The sequence below is a fragment of the Aulonocara stuartgranti genome (assembly GCF_965226115.1).
Source record: "Aulonocara stuartgranti genome assembly, chromosome: 10".
NCBI classification, from domain to species: domain Eukaryota; kingdom Metazoa; phylum Chordata; class Actinopteri; order Cichliformes; family Cichlidae; genus Aulonocara; species Aulonocara stuartgranti.
In genome coordinates, this window is record NC_138946.1 from 3,330,860 (window position 1) to 3,357,032 (window position 26,173).

The 26,173-nt window shown below is 42.9% G+C and overlaps 1 protein-coding gene across 2 annotated transcripts; it reads left to right on the forward strand.

Moving 5' to 3' along the window:
- The first annotated feature begins 815 nt into the window (after window positions 1-815).
- rars1 (arginyl-tRNA synthetase 1) lies at window positions 816-25,542 on the forward strand. Of its 2 annotated transcripts, none has more exons than XM_082549722.1 (15): window positions 816-999; window positions 6,512-6,646; window positions 6,748-6,939; window positions 7,327-7,435; window positions 7,973-8,073; window positions 9,080-9,201; window positions 9,293-9,413; window positions 10,201-10,330; window positions 10,517-10,621; window positions 10,923-11,101; window positions 11,197-11,306; window positions 13,492-13,597; window positions 20,779-20,951; window positions 23,078-23,325; window positions 25,246-25,542. In XM_082549722.1, the coding sequence occupies exons 1-15, from the start codon at window positions 955-957 to the stop codon at window positions 25,353-25,355; spliced, it is 1,986 nt and encodes a 661-aa protein (XP_082405848.1). In that variant the 5' UTR covers window positions 816-954; the 3' UTR covers window positions 25,356-25,542. The 2 variants fall into 2 exon arrangements, with proteins under 2 accessions (XP_082405848.1, XP_082405849.1); XM_082549723.1 differs by lacking the exon at window positions 816-999 and adding an exon at window positions 3,046-3,177.
- The last annotated feature ends 631 nt before the right edge of the window (window positions 25,543-26,173 follow it).

The following is a 26,173-nucleotide window of genomic DNA, read 5'->3' on the forward strand; positions in this document are numbered from 1 at the left end:
AAAGTGATTTTTTAAATTATTTTTTTAAATACATTGTATTGTTGAGCTGATATGAGCGGAATCACATCATCTACAAAAAAGCAAAGATTTGATCCTGAGACAAAACCAGTCACTCTCCAACCAAAGTAAAAGGTAAAGAGATTCAAGACCAAGATTTTCTTCATGCAAACACACCAGCTTATTGTGCTCATTTTCTGACATTTCTGATAACAGTGATACATTGATTTAGTAGATAGAAAAAAGTTAAAATGTTTAACAGCTGCAGCTCTTTGTAAGTTGACCTAAAAATCAAACTACGCACACAAACAAGCAGCAGGAGAGAGGATGACATCCCCCTGAGACCATCTATTTGATCTTTTTAACCCTCTCAGGCTCAAATTAAGTTTTTTGTTGCTAATGCACAACCAAGTCCTGCAGTGGTACTTCTGAGTAAATGAAAAACTCATAAAATATGAATGTGGGGTAATCAGGTTGTTAGTTTTTAACTGTTGCAAATCGGCAACGCCTGCCTCGAGAGGGTTAATATTTTTATATATTCATCAAATTGATTTCATATTGTTTAAATTTATAATTGGTAATACTCCCATGCACATTCAGTGCAACATCACACTGCTGCAAATGCATGTCTGTTAATTGATGACAGTCCAACATCTTATATTCTTCGTATCTTTTGTAAGTCTTATCGTGCCAGTGGTTGTGTTTTTAGTGATACTTACCACATGACACACATAAAAGTCATTTTGGCTAAAACATCCACTGAAATCGCGCCTGGAAGCTCCGATACAGCAGGAGGCGCTCTCAATCCGGCGCAATGCAGCGAGGAAGAAGCGCTCCCCGGCACCGGAAGTGGACTGTAAAGTTACGGGCTTCTTCCTTTCCTCCGGTTTGTATTTCGTCAGCCACGAGATTCCAAGTCCAGCAGACAGAAGAGTTTCTCCGCAGAGCTTCAGGAACATGGGAGACCCTGTGACCGAGTACACGGCCCGGCTGCAGCAACAGGTCAGCGGTTAATGCGAGCTGTAGGGCTAAATGCGCATCCTGCCGCCGGATAGCAACATTCCAAAGTTCTGCCAGACTTAATGAAAAAAAAGTACTAATTTAAGACTTTTGGGCTTTTTATTGAATAGGTGCAGTGTCGAGTAAACCAGACATGCTTTGATTGAATATCTATGCATTAGTGTCAAATTCGGGTTAAGTTTGTTAAATCAAACGTGTCTTGTTGTAGTCGGAGGTCCCTTTGATTTGTTCGAGGACACTGCTTTGACAGCGCATGAAGGAGGAATGGCATGAAGAGTTTTTACTTGTTAAAGAGCTGTGCTTCGTTATTGTAAGTCACATATATGCCGAACTTACCAGATGTGATTGGCTATCACCTGTGCACAGTGGAGCCCAGAAAGATGAGTGACTACTGAAAATGAAAGGAGTTAAATCGGAAGATTTTTAAATTGAGTCTGGCGAGAACATTTTTCTCTACTTAACCCTGGCATCAAACTTATTTTTCAGAAAAATAAATATTTCACATTCCTTTTTGGGAGCTTTTATGATATATGATATGTATATGAATCAATAAATTACCCCACCCACCCACCGTAAGGACATATTCTGTACTTAAGTAGAAGTGCAGATAATCCTGTTTTAAAAATAAAAAAAGTACCAAGTTTGAAATGTACTAGTAAGAAAGTATAAGTATCTCCTTGAAGGACATTTTTACCACCTGTTTTTATGCAAAGCTAACTGAACCTTGTGCTTTATTGACATAATGATAAAATAATATCAGTCGTTGGGAATACAAACTTTTTAATTCTAATTGTAGTTTGAATCTGAAGAAAAATAAGGAAAATAGAAGAAAGCTGTATTTTGTGTTACCTACATTGTAGAGGGTGACTTTGTGTTTAAACAGGAAAATGTGTCCAGTCAGGCGTTAAAGTGGATTCAGCAGGTGGAGGAATCAGTTGTCATGCCTCTGTGTGGGGAAAAGAATCACAACTCATAATAATTTCTATTGAAAGCTCCAGTAGATTTTCTTAGTGTACAGGCTGTGATCAGCTGACCTGCTGCTCTCTGTGGATGTACACAACTGAGGTCAGCCAGATGTGAGCAGATGTAGATGCAATAGTAGTCCTGGCTGATTTCCATCCTCTACACCCACAGTACACTGTTTATGCTGTGTTTATACTAGACGGTATGAAGTTAATATGATAGTGGAATTCAGTCAGAATCACAGCATCATCAGCTAAACTTTATATGAATCTCTGCTACACTTGATGTAAGCTAACTGTGACCATGAACCCACAGCCACTGTGCACCAGTCACACACGGTTCTCCACTTTAAATCCACCACATTGCAGCAAAGTAACCTTTTTATCCTGCACTAACCTGCAGAGTCACATATGTGAGGATTTTTTCATGCAGCCTTTAAATTACAGTTAGTCTGCCTGAGTTTGTTTACTAGCATGTTTCACAATATGAAAAAACATAATGTCACATTTACCCAATATCTGATATAAAAACATGAGCAGCCCTTACTGTGAAATCTAAGCATTAAGGTGGTGTTTGCTGCCCTCTAGTGGAGATTAAGCAGGTTTTAATACACTTTCACAAACACAAAGGTGTGGGGAAAAAATCATGCTGGATATCTAACCAGGGCGTCAGCGAGCTTGTGCTCAGTCCGAGGTTTGGAGGCGTTGGACGGGCTGAAACATAACGTCTCCGAGGCGTTCAGTCGGATCAGGCGAGCGTTGCCTCATCGTTGCACCTGGTTAACGTCAATAACACCAAAGCAGCTGAACCTGATTAATAACCTCTGATACTAACTGATAACATCAATAATTCAGAAGTTTAACTAACTTTCTTTATTCTTTTGAACAGTGTCTCTTTAAGGCCTTTCTGAAATAGTTCCTGTTACCAGGTATTTAAACACGTTTGATGGCAGCTTAAAGAGCGCTCGTCTTTCTGGTTTGCAATGAAAGCATTTCTTGCATCAGCTGTTGAGCGCACATTGTAAAACAAATACTTTCAGTTTTGCTTTGGTGAACGATGTGCGCTTTAAAGACTTGCAGGTCTGCTTCGTTATCACTTTGTTGGTGTGTCACCAGCCCGACCTGGGCTAGACTTTAAAAGTCACCACAGCGATGTGTTTCTGAACTCCGAGGCTCACTTCTGTTCAGTGGACTTTAGGTAAAGTTGTCGGTTCCTAATTTTCCTTCTGTTTTGTGTGGCGCTTTCATCTGATTTTGGAGACGCTTTTATGAATAAACTGAAGCGTAAATGTGATGTGGGTGTTTTTGCATTTTGTTTTCAGCAGACTGCACAGCGCAGCTTGAGCTGCTGGAAAAAGAGTAACTCGCTTTATTGTTTGATAAGAAGTAGTTATTAATTACTCAGTTATATGGCGTACTGAAGGTCGTCCTGCTGTGTGGTCGGTCTTTTGGTGGAGGGATAGTTTTGTATTTTCTTATTTTTTTACTTTGTTGCCATTTTCAGTTTTGAATTCAGTTTAGTTTCAGTTGTTTTTGAAAACAGGTTTGCTTCATGTTAATTTTTATTGCTTGAAACGTTTAATTTTACTTTCGTTTTTAATCTTTTACTTGTTGACTCTCAGTCTTGCAGACATTGAAATTCCATAAAAGCCTCATCAGCTAAGCTATAACAAATATTACAAGCAGGGCTCGCAAAATTTCAAAGTCCCTGGTAGCCCTTCGGGCAGGGACTCTTCAGGTTTTGGTAGCCCAAAATAAATTTAAGTAGCCCGAATAAAAAAGAGAGCAATTTGTTGATTGATGTTTTGTTTCTGTTACCATATTATACATTAAAGTATAATATGGTAACAGAAACAAAACATTAATCAAAAATTGTTGAAAAACAAATTACAACATTGTATAAAAATGACAATCATCAACTCAAATATTTGGTTCTAATTGAACAGAAATTTCTATGAACTTGTAAGAACTGTGTAGGACTTGAATCAGTCTGTGTCAGATCCTGAATTTGAAATTTCCGCTGAAGTCACGGGTAAGAGACAAGTGGAACCAAGATCGAGGCCGTTTGCTGTTTGAAGTTTGCAAAGACTGCTACATTGTGCCAGTGGTCGTTCACTCTTTGCAACATAGTAGCTGTTCTAAACAGATTTTTCAGGTTTATTTTTAGTATGTTATTTGCAATTGGTGTTTGTTCTGGGAAAGATATTGCAGACTGAGCAATAATCCATTTCTAATGGGGGCCTTTCTTAAAATGACTGGTCCCAGTAACAAAGGCGCTTGTCGACTCAGAAATCGAGAGAAAACCAACAACACACCCGGCAACACACATGTTATTTACACGGGTGCACATAAATGGTCCGCATGTGCGCATTCACTGTCAAAATAAAAGACACACACCAGATAAGAAGTTGCAACGCGCGTTTGCGTCCATATAAAAAGCTGTTTTTGTCCGCTAGAGTGGGATTTTCACGGCACATTCCGCACCACATCTCTGTGCGTTCATCATTTGTTTGAAGCCAGCTCACCTCCTGCAACTACTTTTCCGAGAATACGCGCTTCTTTTGTGGTTCGGACTCCTTCTGACATTTCTTTGGAGGTGGAGGAACATCACAGTAATTGCTTAAAGGAGCGTCTTCGACATCTTTAAGAGTTCTAAACAAATGTCTGTCCTCCTCCTGAAAATCCTATGTACGCAAACACGCGTTGCAACTTCTTATCTTGTGCGTGTTTTTTTATTTTGACAGCGAATGCGCACCTGCGGACCACTTATGTGCAGCCCCGGTTATATAGTTCGTCATATTGCAGCCACAGAAATTCTTTTGTCCATGAAACCATAAAGCTGCACTTTCTTGTTGCCTTATAGTCTGATTTGTCATAACTTCTCCGTTTTGTGGTAAGCTTTTCTTTGGCTGTCACTTCTTCACCCTGACCTGTCTTATTTGGCTCAGCAGAACTGAAATGCTTTTACACACTCACATAAGCTCAGCGATTCTCTGCGCGATCAACCTCTCACATGTTTAAGCTGCGGGAGATTTCACTTGTCATGTTTGCATAGTAAGCTAACGATTAATAAGACGATGTCAGAGGAATTGGTGCACAAATTATCATCACTCACAGATCAGTGCTGTCGCTCTCTATACACAGTTCGCACGATTGCAAAGTGAAAGCAAAAAAACAAGCGCAAATTCAAATGCGACTTCAATATGTCACATATTGACAGTGGCTCACCGATGCCAATGACATAATTACCCAGCTACATTTCTGAAAGAATGCAAAAGCATTGACATATATTTTTCCTTCCTACAATAGCCCGACGGGCAGGGCAGAGAGAGATTTTGGTAGCCCAACTGAAAAGATCGCTAGCCCCGGGCCCTGACAAGGTTGAAAAACTAAACATGTAATTTTTATTTTATTTTAGTTTTCCAAGTTCACAAATTGTTTAGTTTCGTTTTAACTCGTATAGAAAATATTTTCTAATTTTTATTTTCTTAACTAAAATGTTTTTCAAGTGTAATTTTAGTCTAAGTTGGTTATATTAACTTTGCTGTGCACCCTGTCGAAATTGTTAAAATGTATTATTAACTTTTTATACATTATACATACAGTTATTATTTGCTCAGCTCTCTTGCCCACCTGACCACCATGTATCCAGGGACTCATTAAATTCCTTATTTTCTGTATATTGCCTTAAAATGGCTTTGAAAATGTATCAGCTACCTGATCTGAGAAGATTTGATGGGAGAAAGTCAACTGGCAGGTTTCTCTGCTGAGTCAAAACATTTATTATTTGGGTTAAAAAGAATGCAGATGTTGTTTAGCTGAAGAAAGTGAAAGTGTGTCTAATCTCACATAACCCAAGGCTGTTTTTTTTTTTTTTTTTTTTTTTTTTCTAATAAAAAAAATGTGTTTAAAGTTATTTTAAAAACCAAAGTTGTAATTGAAGTCCGAACGTGAGTCTTAAGTTCTCGCAATTAAATTGATTCATTTGTTGAATTAAGTTCCTTGTTTTATACTTAAATGATTCATGGTCATGTTAACTGGCTTACCACATACCCCACCCCCCACATCTGATAATGGTCAGGTATATATATTGGAGTAAAAACGAAACGGCTAATATCCAAAGAAAAAGATTTTTAAAAAAATTTAGGGGTGGCTCAAGACTTTTGCACAGTAGTTTACAAATATCAAAAACAGGTGTATAAGAGATCAACAGTGAAATACAGAAAAAGAGTTAAAGGTTATGAATATATGTGTCTTTATAATTCCTGAGGTGTACCACAGGGTGCTAACTCGGTCCTCTTTTAATGATCATTGATGTAATGCTCGTAGCCATAGAGGTAAAAATATTTATACTTCCACAGTTCCTTTTAAAAATGGGCAGCATTTAAGACCCTAAAGCATTTTCTCAGGCTGGAACTCGGTGTAAAAATATTTACTATTTATAGGAGCGCGTTAAAGCTTCTTGAGCAGCTCCAGTTGGAACTTTCTTTCTCAGTGTCTTTCTTGGAAATTGGAAATATTTTGATATCTAGGAGCAAGAGATCCAGCGTCTGTCTGCAGAGATCAAAAATCTTGAAAACTCCCAGAACCTCAGTCCATCTCCACGCCTGGAAGAGCTGCAGGAGGAAAACGCCCGACTCAAGTACCGCCTCAACATCCTGAAGAAGGTGAGTGGCGCTCTGCTGAAAGATGTCCTGAGGCGTTTTAATCTTAACCTGAGAAAAGCACATTGATGAAAAACCATTAAACCTTTCTGTGCTGTCCTCAGAGTCTGCAGGAAGACTCACTGAGTCAACGCGGCAAAGCCATGTTAAACATCAACCAGCGACTTCAGGAGGTCTTCGGCGAGGCCATCCAGGCCTCCTGCCCCGAGCTCGACAACCCGCCACTTTCTATTGCGCCCAGCCAGCAGGCCAAGTTTGGGGACTACCAGTGCAACAGCGCCATGAGCATGTCCCAGGTTAGACCGCCACGCCCGAAAACTGACGAGTTTATGTTTAATGGTTTATAATAATAATAATAATACATTTTATTTAAATAGCGCCTTTCAAAGCACCCAAGGACACTGTACAACTTATTATGATCTATGGTGGCTTATTATGGTTTATGGTGGCTTATTATGAATTATTGTTGTTATGGTGGCTTGTTATGAATTATTGTGGCTTATTTTCATTTCTGGTTGCTTATTGTGATTTCTAATAGCTTACTATGATTTTTACAGTTTTAAAAGCTGCAGCTGCATTGAGTCAAATTAGAGGATTGTATTTGAGCAGTGCAGTGTGTCCTGGTCTCAGCAGGTCAGATTAAAAAGCTTTGCTTCAGACTGTCTCTGGCTGTCGGGTTGCAGATGCTGAAGGCAAAGGGGATAAAGATGAACCCGAGGGAGATCGCAGAGAAGATTATCAAAAATCTTCCAGACAACGAACTCGTCCAGAAAACGGAGGTCGCGGGGCCAGGTAGAGACTCCGCCTTTTAATGATGTCAACACAGACATCACGGCATTCACACAATTATAGTAACAGGAACGCTATTAAGTTCCTGTTTCTCTTTAAACTTTCTTCTTCTTCTACCTTATTATTCTAGTTGCTCCGTTTCTTTGCTGGTTAACTACTCTGACAGTTTTCACCATTCAAATTTTAAACTGTTCAGCTCTTTCTGGTAATGCCAGCTGTGTTGAGCTGTGTTTTAGCTCAGTGAGATGAGCAGGAGGGCTGGTTCCACTCTCGCCCATTGCAGCATGTTTTCAGCAGACAGTTCTGCTTCTTCAGTTGTTTTCGGAAGCCGATTTCCACGACACGGCATTCACACTGCATTTTCGCAGGAAATGCAACTTTTTCTTGTTTAGTTTAGTTTAATTTAATTTAATTTAGAACCTTGTCAAATGTGTACATATTTAAAGAGAAATAATTCTTTGTTTTGTATAAATATTAAAAGATTTAAAACTAGAGTAAATAAATGCCTAAAAAGTGAGTCTAAAAAAAGTTCTCTTTCAGGTTTCATCAACATCTACCTGCAGAAGACATTTGTGTCCAAACAGCTGAGCAACTTGTTGATTAACGGAGTGCAACCCCCACCACTGCCATCCAAGAAGAAGGTCTGTGCACATGCTGAAGTCATTTTCCCGCCATGTTTTTCCTTTTTAGTTAACCTCGGAAGTCTTTGATCCCTTTTTTAACATTTGATTTAATTATTTGTGTCTAATTATCTGGTATTCAACACAGTTTCACGCGCATTTTTTCTACTCTTGGCTCTGTGTGATGTCAAAGAGAGTACCACAGAGGCCCCGCCCACCAGTTTTATTGTTTCAGTCCTTGCCTTTCACAATAAAAGCCTTCCACGAACGCACACAAACAATAACAGTTTATAGAGTGACATCAAAGCAAATTACAGCAGATTTTAGGTTCACATTTTAAATATTTTTTACAAGTTGTGAAAAGGAAAATTAAATTTTTTTCTTAATAAATAAAACATTTTCATAAAACTTGTAGAAATGAGCTTCCTGTGAAGGCAATCTGGACGCAGAGATGAGGTGAGGAGCTCAGTTTAATATAGCAGGAACCAGAAAATGGATAGATTAGATTATTTTATTAATTTATTTATTTCAGTTACAAAAATAAAGAACCACACTTACTCATTTAATTATTTTGGTGCTGTAAAAGTCATGTTCACATTTATCTGTGTGGAGTTGAAATTATTCATATAAAGTGCGACATAAAAAATGTGTGTATGCTCACAAAAGCAGAGAAGAGAAGGAGGAGGTGGAGGATGTGAATGAGGGAGAATCCAAAATAAGCTTTTTCTATAGAGACAGAAATTAATATTAATGCAACACTGGAAAGAAGAAGATTGCTTTTAAACTGAAGCTGTGACAGGAAGTAAAAACGTGTGTGGTTTAAGGCGGATGTCAAAAAGTTTGATTAAACACACCAAAACGGCGCTGATCAAACATAAAATAGGCTTATTATGAACCATGACTCATGCAAAGCTGCTCTGATAGAGTCCAGGAATAAAAACGTGGAGCTGGTTGAGTTCACCTGTGATGGGTTTACCCGTCTCAGCGTCTGCATTTATCAGTTCCTGTGTGTTTGTGTTGCATTCAGGTGGTGGTGGATTTCTCATCTCCAAACATCGCCAAAGAGATGCACGTGGGTCACCTGCGCTCCACCATCATCGGGGACAGCATGTGCCGATTGTTTGAGTTTCTGGGATACGAAGTCCTCAGGTCAGCTTGGCCGCGCTCGCTGTGTCGTAGCTGCGAACGTTAAAAACCTTTCAAGAAATAAAATCTAAAAAGTTAGTTTTTATTTCTGCAGGCTGAACCACGTGGGGGACTGGGGTACCCAGTTTGGGATGCTGATCGCCCACCTGCAGGACATGTTTCCAGACTACCTGACCGTCTCCCCTCCCATCGGTGACCTGCAGGCCTTCTACAAAGTCAGTTCATGCTCATCCCGTCTCTGTGTGTGATCGGGCTGCTTTTGGGAAAATCCCATGTGGGGTTAGGACCCTTTAAGGTTTTTACCCCAAGTGCAGTTTTTTAACCATCATAACTTCGCACTTACTTAGTCCCTATGACCCCAAAGCGCTTTACACTGCATTCAGTCATCCACACATTCACACACTGGTGATGGCAGCTACATTGTAGCCACAGCCGGGGCTCGAACCAGCAGCCTTCCGATTACAAGACGAACTGCCAACTCTTGAGCCACGATCGCATGTTCACATGAAACTTTCAGGGCTGAAAAACAGATTTAAGTTCTGTGGAAAAAAAAAAACGGACTCAAACACAAAAAGATGTGGCTGCCGTTGTTCCTTTGAGCCAGAAAGTTGACCTGGGACAGCCACCTGTCCCACATGGTGATGCGAGCCCTGAAAGTTTGCCCAGAATGCACTTTTTGAAGTTTCTGCATTCATGACACTGATCAAATGTTCGGGTACAGACATGAATCTGGTGCAGCTTAGACGCGTCTTCAGCCCTGAAGGTTTCATGTCAACGTTTCCTGTAACTGTGAAGGTATTAAAGCTCAGAAATGCTGCAGAAATAAGAAAAAAGCCCCAAATTAAACCGACCCGGAGGCTTCTGAACATGTTCAGTGTGAGGGGAAAATGTTCTCGTGGCTTCATTAGATGAACTGGAGTTATTGTGTGGGAGACACGTTTTCTCAGCTTTGACTGTGACAGTGAAACGAGGGAGCTGACAGTCTCTCGTGCTCTCGTTCAGGAGTCAAAGAAGCGCTTTGACACGGACGAGGAGTTTAAGAAGCGGGCGTACCAGTGTGTCGTCAAACTGCAGAGCAAAGAGCCGGAGTTCATCAAAGCCTGGAACCTCATCTGTGACGTGTCCAGGACAGGTACGTCGGGTTTTAGCCTTTCATGCTAACAGGAATGAAACACTCGTCCCTCATTCAGAGCCGCTGGCCTTAAATTAGTCATGTGACACGAGGACGGGTTTAACCCGTTGGAGCTCCTCCCCCTCTTTAGAGCAGCCCGTCTACCTGTGACAGGTTTTAATTATTTCTTTTTTTTAATTTCTCCAGAGTTTCAGAAAATTTACGACTGCCTGGACATCGAGCTCATCGAGAGAGGAGAGTCGTACTACCAGGACCTGATGGTTGAGGTGGTGAAGGAGTTTGAGAAGAAAGGTCAGTGTGCAGCAGGTCAAAGGTCACGGAGGGCATTTCTGAGCATTTAGGGTTACCAGAAATAGAGCTTATTTGTTCCCTTGATCACACTGACTTGGGTTTTTAGAGAAATCTTTATAGAATCAGTTTTTCTTCTTTCAGTGGATAATAAAGTGCAGCCTGTAGTTTCTGAGTGTCACCACCAGGTGGCAGCATTGCCTCATGAATGTTTGGTGCCCTCCTGTTTTTATCTCCTTGTCTTTTTTGGACTGACTGGACCTTCTCATTAAACCACCTCCATCCTTTTAAATCTCCACCTCAGGCCTGATGGAGCTCGACGAGGGTCGTAAGGTCGTCTTCCCCCCAGGGCAGCCCATCCCCCTCACCGTCGTCAAGTCAGACGGGGGCTACACCTACGACACGTCAGACCTCGCGGCCATTCGCCAACGAATCTTTGAAGAGAAGGCCGACATCATCATCTACGTCACTGACAGTGGACAGGTAGGTGGAGACGCGACCACAGAGGGTTTGGATTTAAGTCTGAGCTCCGTCTCTTTCCTGAACATGACGTTTGGAGGGTGTGTTTTCCCCTCCAGAGCACGCACTTCCAGGTGGTGTTCGCCGCAGCTCAGCTGATCGGCTGGTACGACCCCAAAGTGACCCGGGTGGAGCACGCTGGCTTTGGAGTGGTGTTGGGGGAGGACAAGTGAGTTCAAAACACGCTCTGACAGTAGAGTTTGTTTTTCTGAGTGCTGTGTGAGGGCCGCAGGTACCCGACTGTTGCCAGGTATGACATCACCGGGTGGAGACACACTGGGGAGGTGGTGCTGAGAAAAGGGGTGGAAAAAAGGGGTGGGGCATTGTCACTGGGGACAAAGTGTGAGTGGGGTTTGAAGCACCTGAGGTGGATCATGTGACGACTCTGAGGTTTAAAAGGACCGCCTCCCCGGGGACAGCCTGCCACTAGTGTTTTAGTGTCGGCCGCTCGCGAAGGCTACGCCATAGTTTCTACATGGATTCAATGCAGAGGTGTACGTGGTTAGGTCTTGCCCTTGGACGACGCCCACTGCGCACTTATAACTCCGCCCCTGACCTCATCCGTGGATGGTCAGGGAAGTCAAAATTCTAAAATAGGGCTCAATTATGAGAGCCCGCCTGATTGGCTGATAAATGAAGAGCCGGGAGGAACGCCCTGCAGCCGCGTTATGTAGTTTGTCCACCAGAGGGCGCTCTGCGGCGGTTTTGGAATGCCACAAAGTAAACGAGTAAATGAATAACTACACGTAACAAACATTAAAACAATAAAACTGCTTTTTGGGGTTTTAAAAAATAATGTGTCTAAAGCCAACTTCAGATCCGAGGTCTCTGCTCGCCAGACGGGCAGACTTCCTGTGTTTCCCGCTGCTCACATAAAGGCTCGTTTTATTTATTTATTTATTTTTCTGCGTCGATGAATCAAACGCAGGATTTTCAGCCACTGCCCCACAAACAGCTTAGTCGTTTGCAGCGAATCGCAGAGCCTGCCTTACTCAGCATGTGAGGGGGAGGAGCAAGAGGAGGAGCAAGGGGAGGAGCAAGAGGAGGAGCAAGAGGAGGACAGCAGTGATGAAAAAGTTCACTCAGAGTCCGTGTTGTTATTATTCCTTCCTCCTCTTTCATCTTCTTTACTTGTCTCCTTCCTCCTCCTCTTCCTTTCTTCTCGTTCTTCTTCTGCTTGTTTAATTAAACTTTTCTGTTCTTCTGTTTAACTCCTCCTCTTCCTCCACTTATTTCCTCCTTCAGCAGTGCTCGTTCGCTTCCTTCATTTTCTCCTTCCCATTGCGTCTTCCTCCTCTCTCCATCTTTCCTCTTTATCTTCATTTTTTTCTTCGTCTACTCCTCCTCCTGCGTTCCTCGTCCTTCTCCCTTTCCTCCTATTTTCCTCCTCCTCTTCCACTTATTTCCTCGTTTTCTTTCTTCTGCCGCTGCTTTAACTTTTTCTTTGATTTTTTTTTCCCTTTTCTGGAGCTTCTTCTTATTCTTCTTGTTCTTCAACATTTTCATTTCACTCTTCCTCCACTGTCTTTATGTCCTCCTGTTCTTTTGTCCTCTCGCTGCTTATATCAAACCTCCATTTTCTTCCACGCCTCCTCCTCTTGTTTCTTCTTCTTCTTTTATCTATTTGTAGATTCCAAGTCATCACGTTCATAAACTTTAACACCTCAGATATATTTTTCCCGCCGCGTTCCCGTTTTTTTTGTCGTGCACTTTGAGCACCTCGTCTCTGAGCGTTGGGTTTTATCGTGTCGTCGTGTGAGCGATCGCTGCGCTCTGATTGGTGAGCAGATTTGTGATTTGACCGCTTATCTGTCACGTTGTTGTTTATTCCTAATCAGTCGACCTGAGAAGAAGCGCTGGGTTCAGGCGGCGGGCTGACGTTACGCTTCGCGGAGGCCATAACTAAGTGCCGCTAAATGCCCCGCGGTAACCTGAGGGGGCGTAAATTGGCCCCACTATGTCTGCACTACGGCAGACTCCATTAGAAATTTATCACGCTGTTCTCATAATCGCTCATCCAGACAATAAGAGCTTAACGCAGCCACGGGGGGAGCCGTTATAGCTGCGAGTAAACAGAGGAGGGAGGGGAGGCGGGGGTTATTAAATTTTTGGCTCGTGCTCGGCTTGTAATGCTTAGCTGATTTGCTTGATTGTACAAAATGTATCGCCCCGAGGCGAGCAGAAGTAATCTAATAGTTTGCTGTCATGATAATTATTGGAGACAGGAAGTGGAACCTCTGCTGGTTCAGGTTGGGGATGTGAAACTGCAGCAGCTCCATTACTGGTTCCCCTGCAGGTGGTTTGTAACCCGGCGTCCTCGCACTGAGCCGCTGTTTCTGCCGTTTCCTCCACAGGAAGAAGTTTAAGACTCGTTCTGGAGACACGGTGAGGCTGATGGACCTGCTGGACGAGGGACTGAAGAGGTCCATGGACAAGCTGAAGGAGAAGGAGCGAGACAAGGTGAGGCTGCAGACGCGGCAGAACAAAAACCTGATGGGAAGTTTAAGAAAATCCTCACCTGTTCACACGGCAGCGAGGAGTTCAGGCTCCACACGAGAAACTGGGACGGCCCTCACCAACAGTCCCAGTTAGAGTAACTAACTGGCCAACGAGCATTTCAACTCAGATATAATTTCCACGAGATGACGTAAGCAAGAACACTTCTACGGTGGCCCTGAGAGGTCAAAAGCACTCCAACATAAGAAAAGCGCACAAAGAAATTAAAAGAAAAAAGGTAACACTTCATAACACGGGTGTAATTAAACATCATTTCATTTTTAATAAATAAATAATCTACCTTTATATTTACCTACAAATACTTGAAAGTAGGCACAACAAGAAGGTAACAGGTCAGATTTTTAAAGAAGACAATATTGAAAATTGGATGTTTTCCTCATCTTACATCGTAAATATGCTTCTCAGGGGCCATATTATGGACTGAATTAATCATCAAATGTCTTTTTATTATTATCAGTAAAAATGTTTTGGGCCTTAACTTATTATAAAATAGATACAATAACAACTTGCAGCGTGACCTTAAAACGAGCTGCATGTAACTTTTTCCTCATGATCACTGCTCAAACATAAGGAAACGGCACATTCTTTGGGCCCGGGTCGGTCCATAGGCTGCTGGTAACGTCTGAATATTACAGTTTGGTACATCGCCTTCACATAAAAAAAAAAAACAGGTTATCAATGGGAATATCCCATTGGATCTTTAAACAGACCAAACCTGGGGTCCCAGTACAGCCCAGTATGAGGTAACCAGTGTATTCTGAGCAGGAAGAGCCGGTGCTACTTCTAAACGTGTGCCTTTAACGTGTGGTGGAGGTGGAGAGCTCAAAGAGGGCATGAAAAACAGATCAGGTTACAAACCGGAATGATTGTTTTCCTGTTGTTGACTCATCAGCGGACGATCAGTGTGAAATTGACCAATCAGACACAAACGGTTCTGCTCTTGTTTGGATTAATGACTCAAAACAGCCGAGAGGAAAAGTGTTTGCAGAGGTTTGAGCTCACACATGAGCAGAGGAGGATGAAAGGACCACACGGGGCTGAGAGGATGAGAGGGAAGCAGCCGGGCGGTGGCGTTTCAGCCTCAGTGTGTCTGGACGAGATGAGAAAGCTCCCAAGTTTGGCTCTCTCTGAGCGGGATGAGAGCGGGAAGAATTAATGGCTACTGTAGAGCGAGGTGGTCATTACTGTAAAATAAGCCTCGTCGGAGCGAATCGAAAGCCGGGCTCGGGGAAGAAATAATGAGCGACTCGCTGGACGGCGTCCCTCGCCGCTCCAAACATCTGCTTATAAAAGATAAAATATTTGACACAGAATATGGATATAACATCATCGCAATAACAGGAGTTATTCCAGCAGATGTAACCCAGGAGGAAGAATAAAAAAAGACTTCCCGCCATCGATCGAGTTTGAATCAGCAGGACGACTCGTGGTTAAATATTCACCACACACACGTGGAGCTTTAAAAAGACCTCGAGAGGACGGGAGACGTGAAGCTTGAGGCTCGATGGGACGAGCGTTTCGCTTCGTTAACTAAAAACATCGACGTTTAGGAGAACACACAGAAAATGTTTATTTTTTCTTTCTTTGTCCTCCCACAGTCCAAAGATGTGCTCGTTAGGCTACCTGGTGATCCTGAACTGAAGTCATGTGACACGTGCGTCTAACGGCTCATATAGCTACGACATCGCTAAAAACAAGCTAACGTTCATCACCATGTGGTCGTGCTTTAGATGCTCCCACTTTTCCTTGTTTCTGAAGTTTTTCCACGTCTTCTTTTTACTTTCCATCCATTCCCATAGTGAGTCTTCATATTCCCTTCAGATGTATTTATATAGTATACTATGTGTGTTATACTGTAAAGTGTATATAAGAGTCCTCCCCAACAGTAATACAGAGAAAACCCCAACAATCATATGACCCCTATGAGCACTTTGGCGACTGTGGGAAGGAAAAACTCCCTTTTAACAGGAAGAAACCTCCAGCAGAACCAGGCTCAGTGAGGGGCGGGGCCATCTCTGTTAGAGCCATTGGGGGTGAGAGGAGGACAAAGACACTGGAAGAGGGACAGAGATTAGTAATAATTAATGATAAAAAGCTGACTGGTGTGTAAACACAGAGGCAAAGTGCATCATGGGAAACCAGAGGTTAGTGGAGGGTAAAAGGGAAGCTGACTGCCTCAGTTTGCTTGAGTTCAGCAGATATTCTGTGTTAAATGGAAGTTTTTGCACAGATAAAGCAGGAAGTTGTGTGTCATAAACTTCCTGACTCTCTGCTGAGCGCCTCTGCGTTTTGACTGATGACCCAGTGATCCCATTTCAGGGCTCAGACGAATGTCAGACTTCACGTTTTTTTTATCTTCGGTGGATTGAGCGTTTGTCAGCGGAGAGTCCTTCGAGTCTTTCGAGCCTCGAGTTGTTTATTTTCCTTTTTCTAAAGTCATTCTTCAGAAAAACAAACTTCTGCCAGCGTGTTTCCCGTCCGGTTTTCCCTCCTCTCTGTTTCCTCAAACCAAACCACGCCGCCGCCGCCCGGCCCCGATCCTCCATCACCGGCTCGCCCGGACCTCGTTAAGAGCTGCTTGTTTGGTTGTTTGGAGGTGGGAAGTGTTTCCTGCCTGATTCAACTCAGAAAATACCTGTTTACATCCTTTTCTTCCCTCCCCGGGCCATGTTAGCCGCTCTCTCCGCCTCACACAGCGAGGCTCTCGACGTTCCCGTTACTTTGACTCGCCGTGTCTCACCTGCTGGTGCTGAGGTGTTTCTGTGATGTTAAACTTGCAGGGAGATTTTTTTTTTTTTTTTTTTTTAAAGAGGAGAAAAACAAGAGAACCTGACCCGGTTAAGTTATTACGTGGAGCACTAGGTGTGGTGCAAGCAGTCGCTGACTTTCAGTTGAACTGCAGCAATTTTAATGCTGAGAAGGTTGCCGGAAGCCGGTGCCAGCTCCCCTGCAGGCCCCTCCGGCCCGGCGCTCCTCGCTCCGTCTGGGTCGGTGCCCACGTCTACCATCTGCTAACCCGGCCTCATTAAAAACAAACCCCAGCCGTGGCCTCCGTGAACCTCAGCCCGCTCTCTAACACTGCTGCTCCTTCATGTTTGTTTTCAGCAGTTGTGATGTTTCACACTTTGCTCTCTCCTCATTTTTTTGTCTTCTGTGTTTGGTGCTTTTATTTCCTGTTATTTTCTGGCCCTTCCTGTCTCATCCTGCCCCGTGTGTCACACACATCCTGGCCTCTCCGGCCCTGACCTGTCCTTTTGTGGCTGTTAGAAAAGCGCCTTTCAGACCAGACTGTAAGAATTTCTCGCTGCAGGGACCGATTGTTGAGTTTGCAACTCAGTTTTGGGTTTTTTTTAGCTCGTAGTGCAGAGCAGGAACCTTTCTAAGCATGGCGGGGCCTCTTCTCCTCATTCTAGCTCCATATTTTTATTTGCAAAGTAGCTTTGCATGATTCACTGTTCAAAATAATCCTTCAACCACTTCAGCCGTTCATTCTTTTTCTCCATCAGGCTGAAGCGCCGGGCAGGCATCAGGCAGTGTTTATGAATTAAATTCAAATTAAAACCACAGGTGCCTCTACAGGTAACCTCAAGGTCAGAGGTCAGGTTTTCTGAAAAAGTCACACAGCTAACGTATGTTCAGCATCGCAAACTGACAAACACTCAGGCCATCTGGGATCGATTAAACTGGTCTGAGAATCTGCTGGATGTAACAGCTCAGCTGATTAGTCGCTTATTTTCAAGGCGCGTACATAAAACGCTAACGTGTCGCCAGGTTGAGTAGAATATTAGTCAAAAACCCATTTGGTCATAAACATCCACCTATAGCTCTGCTGGACTCTGAGGGTCTCAGAAAGGTTTATATTCATGTTTATTTTAGCATTTCTCATTCCTGGTTCTCCGTTTTGATTGGATATGGTGGATGAGGTCACTAAAGCACCCCGTTAAGCTGTATGACCTGGTAATCAGGTGTTCTGGACCTAACGACACTAGATCCTCTAAAGATTCTAGTATATGTTTTACTTTATACATTTATTTTTATCTTCACCTTTTAAAACAAGAATTGGGTGCACGAGTTTGAATTTATTTAGGATTTTCTCTAATCTGCACTCTTCAATGGTTTGTCTTCCTCTTACTACATCAAAATAAGACCATCAGTCTTCCTCACTCACGTTTCAAAACAGCAGCTCCACATGTAAGTAAAACTTACTCCAAAGATATGCGTGTAATCTGAGTAAATGTTAATATAAACACATCAGAAAAATGGGTCAGGCCTGTTTTATGTCACTGACCCTCTTCTAAAGAAACTAGTGGTACGGCCCAGACGCTGGTTTTGGAGAATCACTGCACCCCTTGATCAGGATATCTCATTTAAAAGAAATAATTGTGTATTAGGAGCAAAAAATGGTGATAAATATGTTTAATTTCTGACTAAATACAAAGAGAATTAAAATAAAGTGCCTTTCTTTGATAAGACGAGTAATCAGTTGGCTAGTCTTTGTACCAGTTGTCGAGTACTTCTGGCTCCAGCTTATTAAACGTCTGAATGTGTCTTTAAGGCTATTTCTTTTCTCCTACACTCTTAGAGTAGAGGCTTCTCAGTCTTGGATTATAGAGGCTTCCCTTTAAACTCTCAGAGCTCGCTCTGTTCTGCTGTAATTCAATAAAGGATCCAAGATTTTATAAAACATTGAAGGTTTGTCCTTGAATCAGCAGGTCACAGCTACCAGGGGGATGAGATCTATTGTTTCTTTGGAGCCACTCTGAGAGCTCAGCGAAGTAACATACACCTTCTAGTACTAAATAAAAGAACATCAAGCCCCGTTTGAAAGATGGGATTAAGATTCAGGGCAGAATGCAATGAAAGGAGGGGAAGGCAGAGTTTTAAAGATTCATATTTTTATAGAACATTTCGGAAATTTCCACTTCAAACTTTTTCCCCTCGACACTTTTGAAAAGATGGGACAAAAATGAGAAAACCTTGTATCTGCTGCGGTAATTTTGAAAACGCATTGATGTCTTTTAGAGGCTCTGGAGCAGGAGGGGGATTTGAATTTAGGATTTGGTTCATAAATGGAGTGAAAATTGAAGATTCGGCCCAGAGACAAATGTCTGTGAATGCCAGGATGATTAAAAACACTTACTGCAATCATTTCATAAAATATTTATGTTTACATTTTTATATTCCAGAATCTCAAAGCCCAGAATTGTTCCTCCGCTGGGAATAATTACATAAATTCACCCATTGTAGTTGTTGAAGGTGGAAAGTATTGATGGAGACCAAAACTGTATTTAATAGCGGGCTGTGAAGATTTATTTACGGCTGTAAGGTTGGTCATCTTAACATGTCCATGGGGACTGACTCACTTTTGGAGGCGGCCTCTAGTGGACATTAGCGGAACTGCAGGTTTTAGTGCTTGATTTGTCTTTCTGTTCAGGAAAAATAAGCGATCGCATATTCGATGTTGTAAACAGCTGTTCAACCAGAGGTTTACACTCGACCACTCGCTGTTCGACCACTTTGGGTCATAAGCTGATTGCACAGGTTGCGTTGTGGGAGGCAACCTGTCTACAAACAATCACAGTCGACCTCACTGCAGTCACTCTCAGACTCTTGGATCTAATTTAGAAAAGCAGAGTGACTGCAAAGTAGAGTTTGGCGATTGGATGAATATATCGACTATCGGCGGCCGTTTTTACAAGGGCGATTTATTTATTTGAGGCAGTTTGCTAATAGTGATGGAGCTAATGGAAGCAGTCAACAGAAGAAACAAAGTTAGTCGCGTTTGAGTACTTTGCTCGCTATACGTCTGCACAAGCGGCACACCGCTTTGGTTACATCCTTAGGTTTACCTCTTTCATCTAGTTTAAAGCCAAAGAAATCCCAAATTGGCAACTTTTATATTTCTTTTTTAGTGCTGTCAGCGTTAGCGCACCATCATCACAACTAATGTGATTAACAACCCGTCTGGAGCACAGAGTCAAAATCCCTGAAATGTCTCTGTCAACACATTTCGGGCAGTTTGTCCAACGTTTCTGCGCTCCAGATGGGTTGAGGGTGTTAAAATTTTAATGGCATTAATGGTAATGCCACATTAATGCGTCAACACTGACAGCACTAATTTTTGGGGGGAAATTAGTTCGTCCATGTTTGGACTTCTGTGTTGTAAATGCACAAATCAGTCCATGCATGATTACATTGCTCCGCCCATCAAAAGTCTGCGCATGCGTGAATATACCCCCATCGTCGATTATTGGACTGACGCTTGTTGGTTGTAAAATATCGCCCAACCCTATTTCAAACCCTGAATATACGTAGTTAATGTGAATTTCTGTTTATGTAGACTGCAGGATATTTTCACAGTTAATTTCCATATTATCTGAAAAAATCAGAAACTGGACAAATGTCCTCCTCGTACATCGGCCGAAAAAGCTTGAACCCGGTCATCTCTGTGCACCTCTGGTCATAGAGCCCGAGTTACGTTACATAACCAGTATTCCCATCATATTTATCTTTGTTTTTTTCGAGCTCTATTTTGGTGTTTCAGTCGATCTCAAAATGATTTGAAAGTTCAGTTGATCGTATGTAACAGTGGGAACAGCTGGAGGAGCAGACGAAGGCCAGTTTGTGTAAACGTTGGAAGTTTCTGCAGTGGAAAAGTGGCCATTTGTTCCAAATCTGACCTTAAATCTAACCTGCCCGTTACTCGCAGCCCTGTTTTCACCTGTGCCATTAATCTTTGTCCTGTCACGTCACTTCTTCTATCTGCTGTGTTCTGCTTGACTGCAGTTTTTTTTGTTGTTTTTAATCACTATCACGAAATCTTCATAATCCTCCTCTTCACTCCCTACGGTATCAAACACGTCACACACAGATTCAAGGGAAGGCTATGACTCAATAAGTCAATTTAATCTCTGCCCGAGGATTGTAAATTGGTTTCATTATTTGGATTAAATTCATCTCACTGGTTTAACTGTTGGAAGCAGAAGGTGAAGCACTGCCTTCAGTAATTACAAGCTGATTAAAACGACACTTATCAGCATTTTTAATGCCATAAAGCACGCCGGGCGAAGGCGGTGATGGGGAGAGATTGTCTGCTTTAATAAAAGAAAACCTTCTTTCTGCAGGTCCTGACTCCAGAGGAGCTCACGAAGGCTCAGAGGGCCGTCGCCTTCGGCTGCATCAAATACGCCGACCTCTCCCACAACCGCAACAACGACTACGTCTTCTCGTTTGATAAGATGCTGGACGACCGAGGCAACACGGCGGCGTATCTCCTCTACGCCTTCACCCGCATCAGGTCAGGGTTCACTACAACTTTTAATACTTAGTTTAGATAAAAAAGATTTAAGAAGTGCACGTGTTCCCGCACACAGTCAGGCACACAAGGATACAAATAGCATATAGATTTAGACGAGTTCTGAAGTTTAGAACAGCCTGGATCTAAACGAGCGTGGACCAATCGGAAGTCCTGATCTGTTATACAGCCCTAAAGGAGCTAATGAAGTGTCGAGTGTTTGCAACCTTACTGAAGTGCACATGAAAACTGAGGTAAATCAAACATGTGTACTCAGGGTTCAAAGTTATTGGCTGACAGGAAAGGTTTGAAAGTCTTAGAGGAATGGATGACGAGTCCCGGCTGAGTACCAGGAGTTCCACATTTAACCTGGGTGGCCCACTCCATCCTGTCTTTGTGCCACCTCAGTCTTCTCCAGCAGTCTTGGCATTTGACAGTCACTGAGACGACCTTAGTCTTGGCTTCACTTTACACTTGAAGATTCAGATTCGGACTAAATCCAGAGATAAAGTGGAAAGTTGCAGCTTTGCGCCTCTGTTGCAGCTCTTTTCATGCAGCCCATCAAACCCAGTGTAAAATAATGAGCGGCATTGCTGCTAAGATTAGTTATGTAGCAATGCAGAAGCCGGTCTGTTTAGTAATCTGTCCATCGGTTATATGAACTATTGCTTGACCCTGAGTTTAGGACACTGAAACTATCCTGAAAGTTAAATCAAGTGCCTCCATTTTTCTCGTCTGTCCTGTACGAGAACCTCCCATCAGCACCAGTATACTTTCATTACTCGTATCAGATCGGCCTCGCCAGACCCTCTGCGATCGTTGTGGCTTGGGATTAGTCTTTGGGGTATTTCCACTCAGTGAGACCCAATTTGTCCTCACCCTTATCCCCTCCATCGACTGAGCGTCTCCAGGCTGCACAAGAGCTGCACTGATCTTCCTCTCCAGCTTCCCGGAGGAGTTAGTCGGGGTGGCAGAGCGCCCGGCAAAGGATTGATCCCCTCTCTCTCTCTCTTTTTTTTTTTTTTCCCCTCCAACCGGGAGGGGTGAGCAGGCTCGCCTGAGAGGATTCGATGTTCGTGCGTTCAGTCAATAGAGCACTCAGTGACGGCAGCTGCCCCCTGCTGTGCCGTTCAAGATTCAGAGAAGAAGAAGAGAGAGAAAAATGGACAGAAGCAGAACTTAAAACCATGAGCTGGGCTGTCCAGTTTAACTGAACATGGACACAGAAGGAAAAAACTGAGCTTAATCAGTGTTTTAGGAGATGTTGGGTTTCCTCAACATGAACCCCAACATCACTTCTTTCATGTATTTTCCTAAAATTGGTTTATTCATTGTTGAGGTGGAGGATAAAAAGAGAAAACGATGAACTATCAACGGGTCATTTTTATAAGCCGGCTTCTGCTTGGTTTGGATAAAAGATGGATCGTTATTGGGAACACGATGGGATAACTGTGGCCGAGTGGATGCTTGGAGAATCAGACCGGTTTGACTTGTTTTATACATTTTTTCCAAAGCAGAGTTCTCATCCTATCACCAGCAGGAGATCGGGGGCGTGTGAAAGGGTTTTGGTGACCAGTGACGTGGAAACTGTCGAAGGTCATTGATATTTAGTGATTTAAAGTCACGTTGAGCAGAATAACCGCTGTTCATATGAAGTAGGCGGGTCCTGAGTTAAACCAACTTTGGAGTGGTCAACAACCAATGAGAGTGCAGGATACTGGAGCTAACCACTGCGACTCTCCCTGCTTTAAACATCAAAACCATCACAAGTAAAAGCCCATTAGTCTTTGAGTTGAACTGATTCATGCCGATGTTTGGATAAGTAATAAACTGTCTCAGGACTTGGTTTGTCCATCATTTGTTGCTCTGATATTCTCCTGAATGTCACAGAACAATTATATTTGGTATCTGCCTTTAACATTAAGTCTTTGAGCTCTTCACAAAATCACTGCTGGAGATCATCAGGTGTTGGTTCTGAGCGTTTTCATGGGCCTTTGTAGTAGATTTACCCGTCTCATAACTATTAACTATTTGAGGCTATAGGTGTTAGACAGCACAGCCCTCCCAGTCGTTTTCTTTTTAGCCTGGACTCTTTAACTGGTTTTTAAACGTTTGTCTTCCTCTCGCAGGTCCATCACCCGTCTGGCCAAAATCGACGAGGCCACGCTGAAGAAGGCGGCAGAGACCACGGAGATCCTCTTGGACCACGACAAGGAGTGGAAGTTGGGGAAGTGCATCCAGCGTTTCCCGGAGATCCTGCAGAAGATTCTGGACGACCTGCTCCTCCACACGCTGTGCGACTACGTGTACGAGCTCGCCACCACCTTCACAGAGTTCTACGACAGCTGCTACTGCGTGGAGAAGGACCGGCAGACGGGTGAGCTGGGTCGAAGTTTAGATCAGTTTCAGGGGGACAACTCTCTGGTCAGGGTCCAAACTTCAGTTTGGTGTTCGCGTGTTGGTTGTTTAGTGCATCCGATGATCGTTTTTTTTCTTCACTTTGATTTGAATATTCAGAGTTTGGTTTGATATGACGTCTTTTCCTCTCATAATGTGCTTTTAAAAGTTACTCCAAGTTGTGTTTCTAAAGTACTTAAATTCTTTGGTTTTCTTTTCTGTGTCCTAAATTGTAAAACAAAACCAAAGCTGTCCAAACTTTGAAATAATAAACTTGGCATAATGTGGTCAGAACAAAAGTTTGAGCCAAGGTCCTATTGGATGGCCAAAGGATCCAGACCCGACTGTTTAGTATGAAGCTGCAAAGAAGGGTTTGAATTTTCGACTTTTCACTGTTGCTTTTGCAGAAGGAATCGATGTGTTGCAGGTCGTCAGTGAATCCTGATGAGAGAGAGGATGTCTGGACTGTTAGTCTGAGCTGAGGGCTGACTCATTGTACAGCCTTCCTGCTAACAAAGAGCCCACGGCTTATTAGACTACACCAGTGTAAGGTCGTTCGAGCCCAGAGCGCCTTGCTGGTGGGTTTCTTAGATTTACTACAGCAACGTTTCTTTGTAATGACGTTACACGATCTTTTTCGGAGATGGACAAACAAAGCCTGCGATTCTGTGTGCAGATCATAGAGCGGCCTTGCTTTCAGTTTGAGATTGATGTTAAAGGAAAGTGATGGCTGAGGACAAAAATCCCAGGAGCCGAGGGCTGGAATTCTAAAACGCTTGGAGAAGAGCATCTGGACTTCTTTAAGTTGCTTGAAGACCAGCTTGACCTCAGGAAATCACATGATAGGGTGGGGCTAGGGGGTTCGTGACCCCCTTGGGGGAAACTCCCACAGGGCTTAAATCTGGGACTCTCCACCATTTGACCTTAGAACTGAAGAAGCTTTTCAGATGAGAGGTGAAACGTCTTCAAGCAACTTAAAGAAGTCCAGAAGTTTTTCTTTCCAAGCTCTTTAGACTACCATGACCTGGATGACTGAGAACCTTCACAGCCGAGGGCTGCAATTCTTTCTCCAGCCAGAACAGTCGCCCTCTGGTGGTTGTTAAATAGAATGCAGCTTTGAAGCACTTTGCTGGGTCCATTATCATCTTTTAAACTGGCCGAGTTCGTTCAGCCTGTTAGTAAGAGTGACCTAAGAGTAACTCCACCTTCTCGTTGGAACATGATCACTGCCGGCTTCAACAAATCAACATGGAGAAAATGGCGATCCACAGACCAGTGTGTGTTTAATTACTAAATGGAAAAAAATCTTCTCCTGTCTCCATCCTTGTCGCATCACCGCACACCAGGATGTCGGCTTGTTTGGGTCCACGTTCACGCCCCTTTAACGACCTGTCTGTGTAACGCTCCTCTGCTGCTCATTAACGACTTAATTTCTATTGGATTTCTTCTCCGTCTGACAGTGCGAGGCTGTCACGGCTGCTGTGTGCGGATGCAGATGTTCAGGTCACTGATTTTTATTTGATGCTGCCGGGTGATGGCGGCATCATTAAACACGCCCTCTGATCTTTTTGTCGTTTATTAGTCTCGCTGTCTAGTGCACCTCTGACCGCTTCAGTCTCACCTCACCTCTGTTTATTATTCTGTCTTTTTTCCCATCATCGCCGCCTTAATTTTATTTTGTTTCAGAATTTGTATCTTTTAGCTGCCTTGTTATTTCTTATCCTCTACATAAGGACAATAAATGGGGAAATAAAGTCCTGTTAAACACTCATCATGGGATTGGTTTGTGCTAGCACTTTTGTAAAATGCGTATTTACTGAGAAAATAATCCGATAGTTCAAGAGATATAAACTCGAACACGCCTTTGATTTCCTCCGTTTGTCTGTTTTTACCTTTTCAGGTGAGGTGATCAAGATCAACATGTGGAGGATGCTGCTCTGCGAAGCTACTGCAGCCATCATGGCCAAAAGCTTCGACATCCTGGGTCTGACCCCGGTCGAGAGGATGTGATGTCAGAGTTCAGAACGAGGGGAAGCCTGAAGATGAACCTCGGCAGTCTGAACTCAGTGAACCGGAAGTTATTTTTCCATAACACTTATTAAATCAAACATGGGACGGGGAAATCATTGTGTTCGACTCATTTATTAATGTCTCGTGTGAAGGATCTTTTTATTAAAGGGCGATTCTGAAACCAAAATATCACCCAGTCTGCTGTCAGTCATTTTAAAGCTGGTTCTGTAAACTTCAGTTGAGACATATCGGCTTCCTGGTTTGGTCGGATATAAACTCCGTGGTTGGGAGCTATTCTGGAAAAAAAATGTGTACACAGCGGTGCTTCAGAGGGTAAAGCTCTGAAATCGGTTCATTGGTGTGTGAGTAAAAGCATTTTGATTACGATCTTGGATGTCATAGGATAAACTGGCTGTTTTTCAAGCAGAGGTAGATTACATGTGCTGCTGCTCATTAAGAGCCTGTTTCCACTTCATGCTGTTAACACGTGATCTGTCTGGATAATGACGGCCAATCTGTGGGATTCTACGTTGGGAAGTGTAGCACAGAGATGGATGGGTGCCACTTTTGCTCATTGGGTTTAATTTCCGAAAGTGCAGCTGGAAAGGCCCATTGATTGGATGTCATTGCACAGAGAGATCACATGGTAATTTACACCTGGCTCATCAGCGTACCCAGCGTTTTGTAAACCCTGATTAACATGATTTTTTTTTTCCTCACCCAGAAAAGACAGAGATACAAAATATGAACTAAAAAAGCCTTGAAAAATCTGTGATTGCTATTTGCAGTGATAATATTATTACTTGTGTTTGTGTGTA

Coding starts and splice junctions, on each gene's coding strand:
- rars1 (XM_082549722.1), top strand. CDS start 955: ATGGGAGACCCTGTGACCGAGTACACGGCCCGGCTGCAGCAACAG. Junction 7,436..7,972: donor AACGGAGGTCGCGGGGCCAG/GTAGAGACTCCG, acceptor GTTCTCTTTCAG/GTTTCATCAACATCTACCTG. Junction 9,202..9,292: donor CTGGGATACGAAGTCCTCAG/GTCAGCTTGGCC, acceptor TTATTTCTGCAG/GCTGAACCACGTGGGGGACT.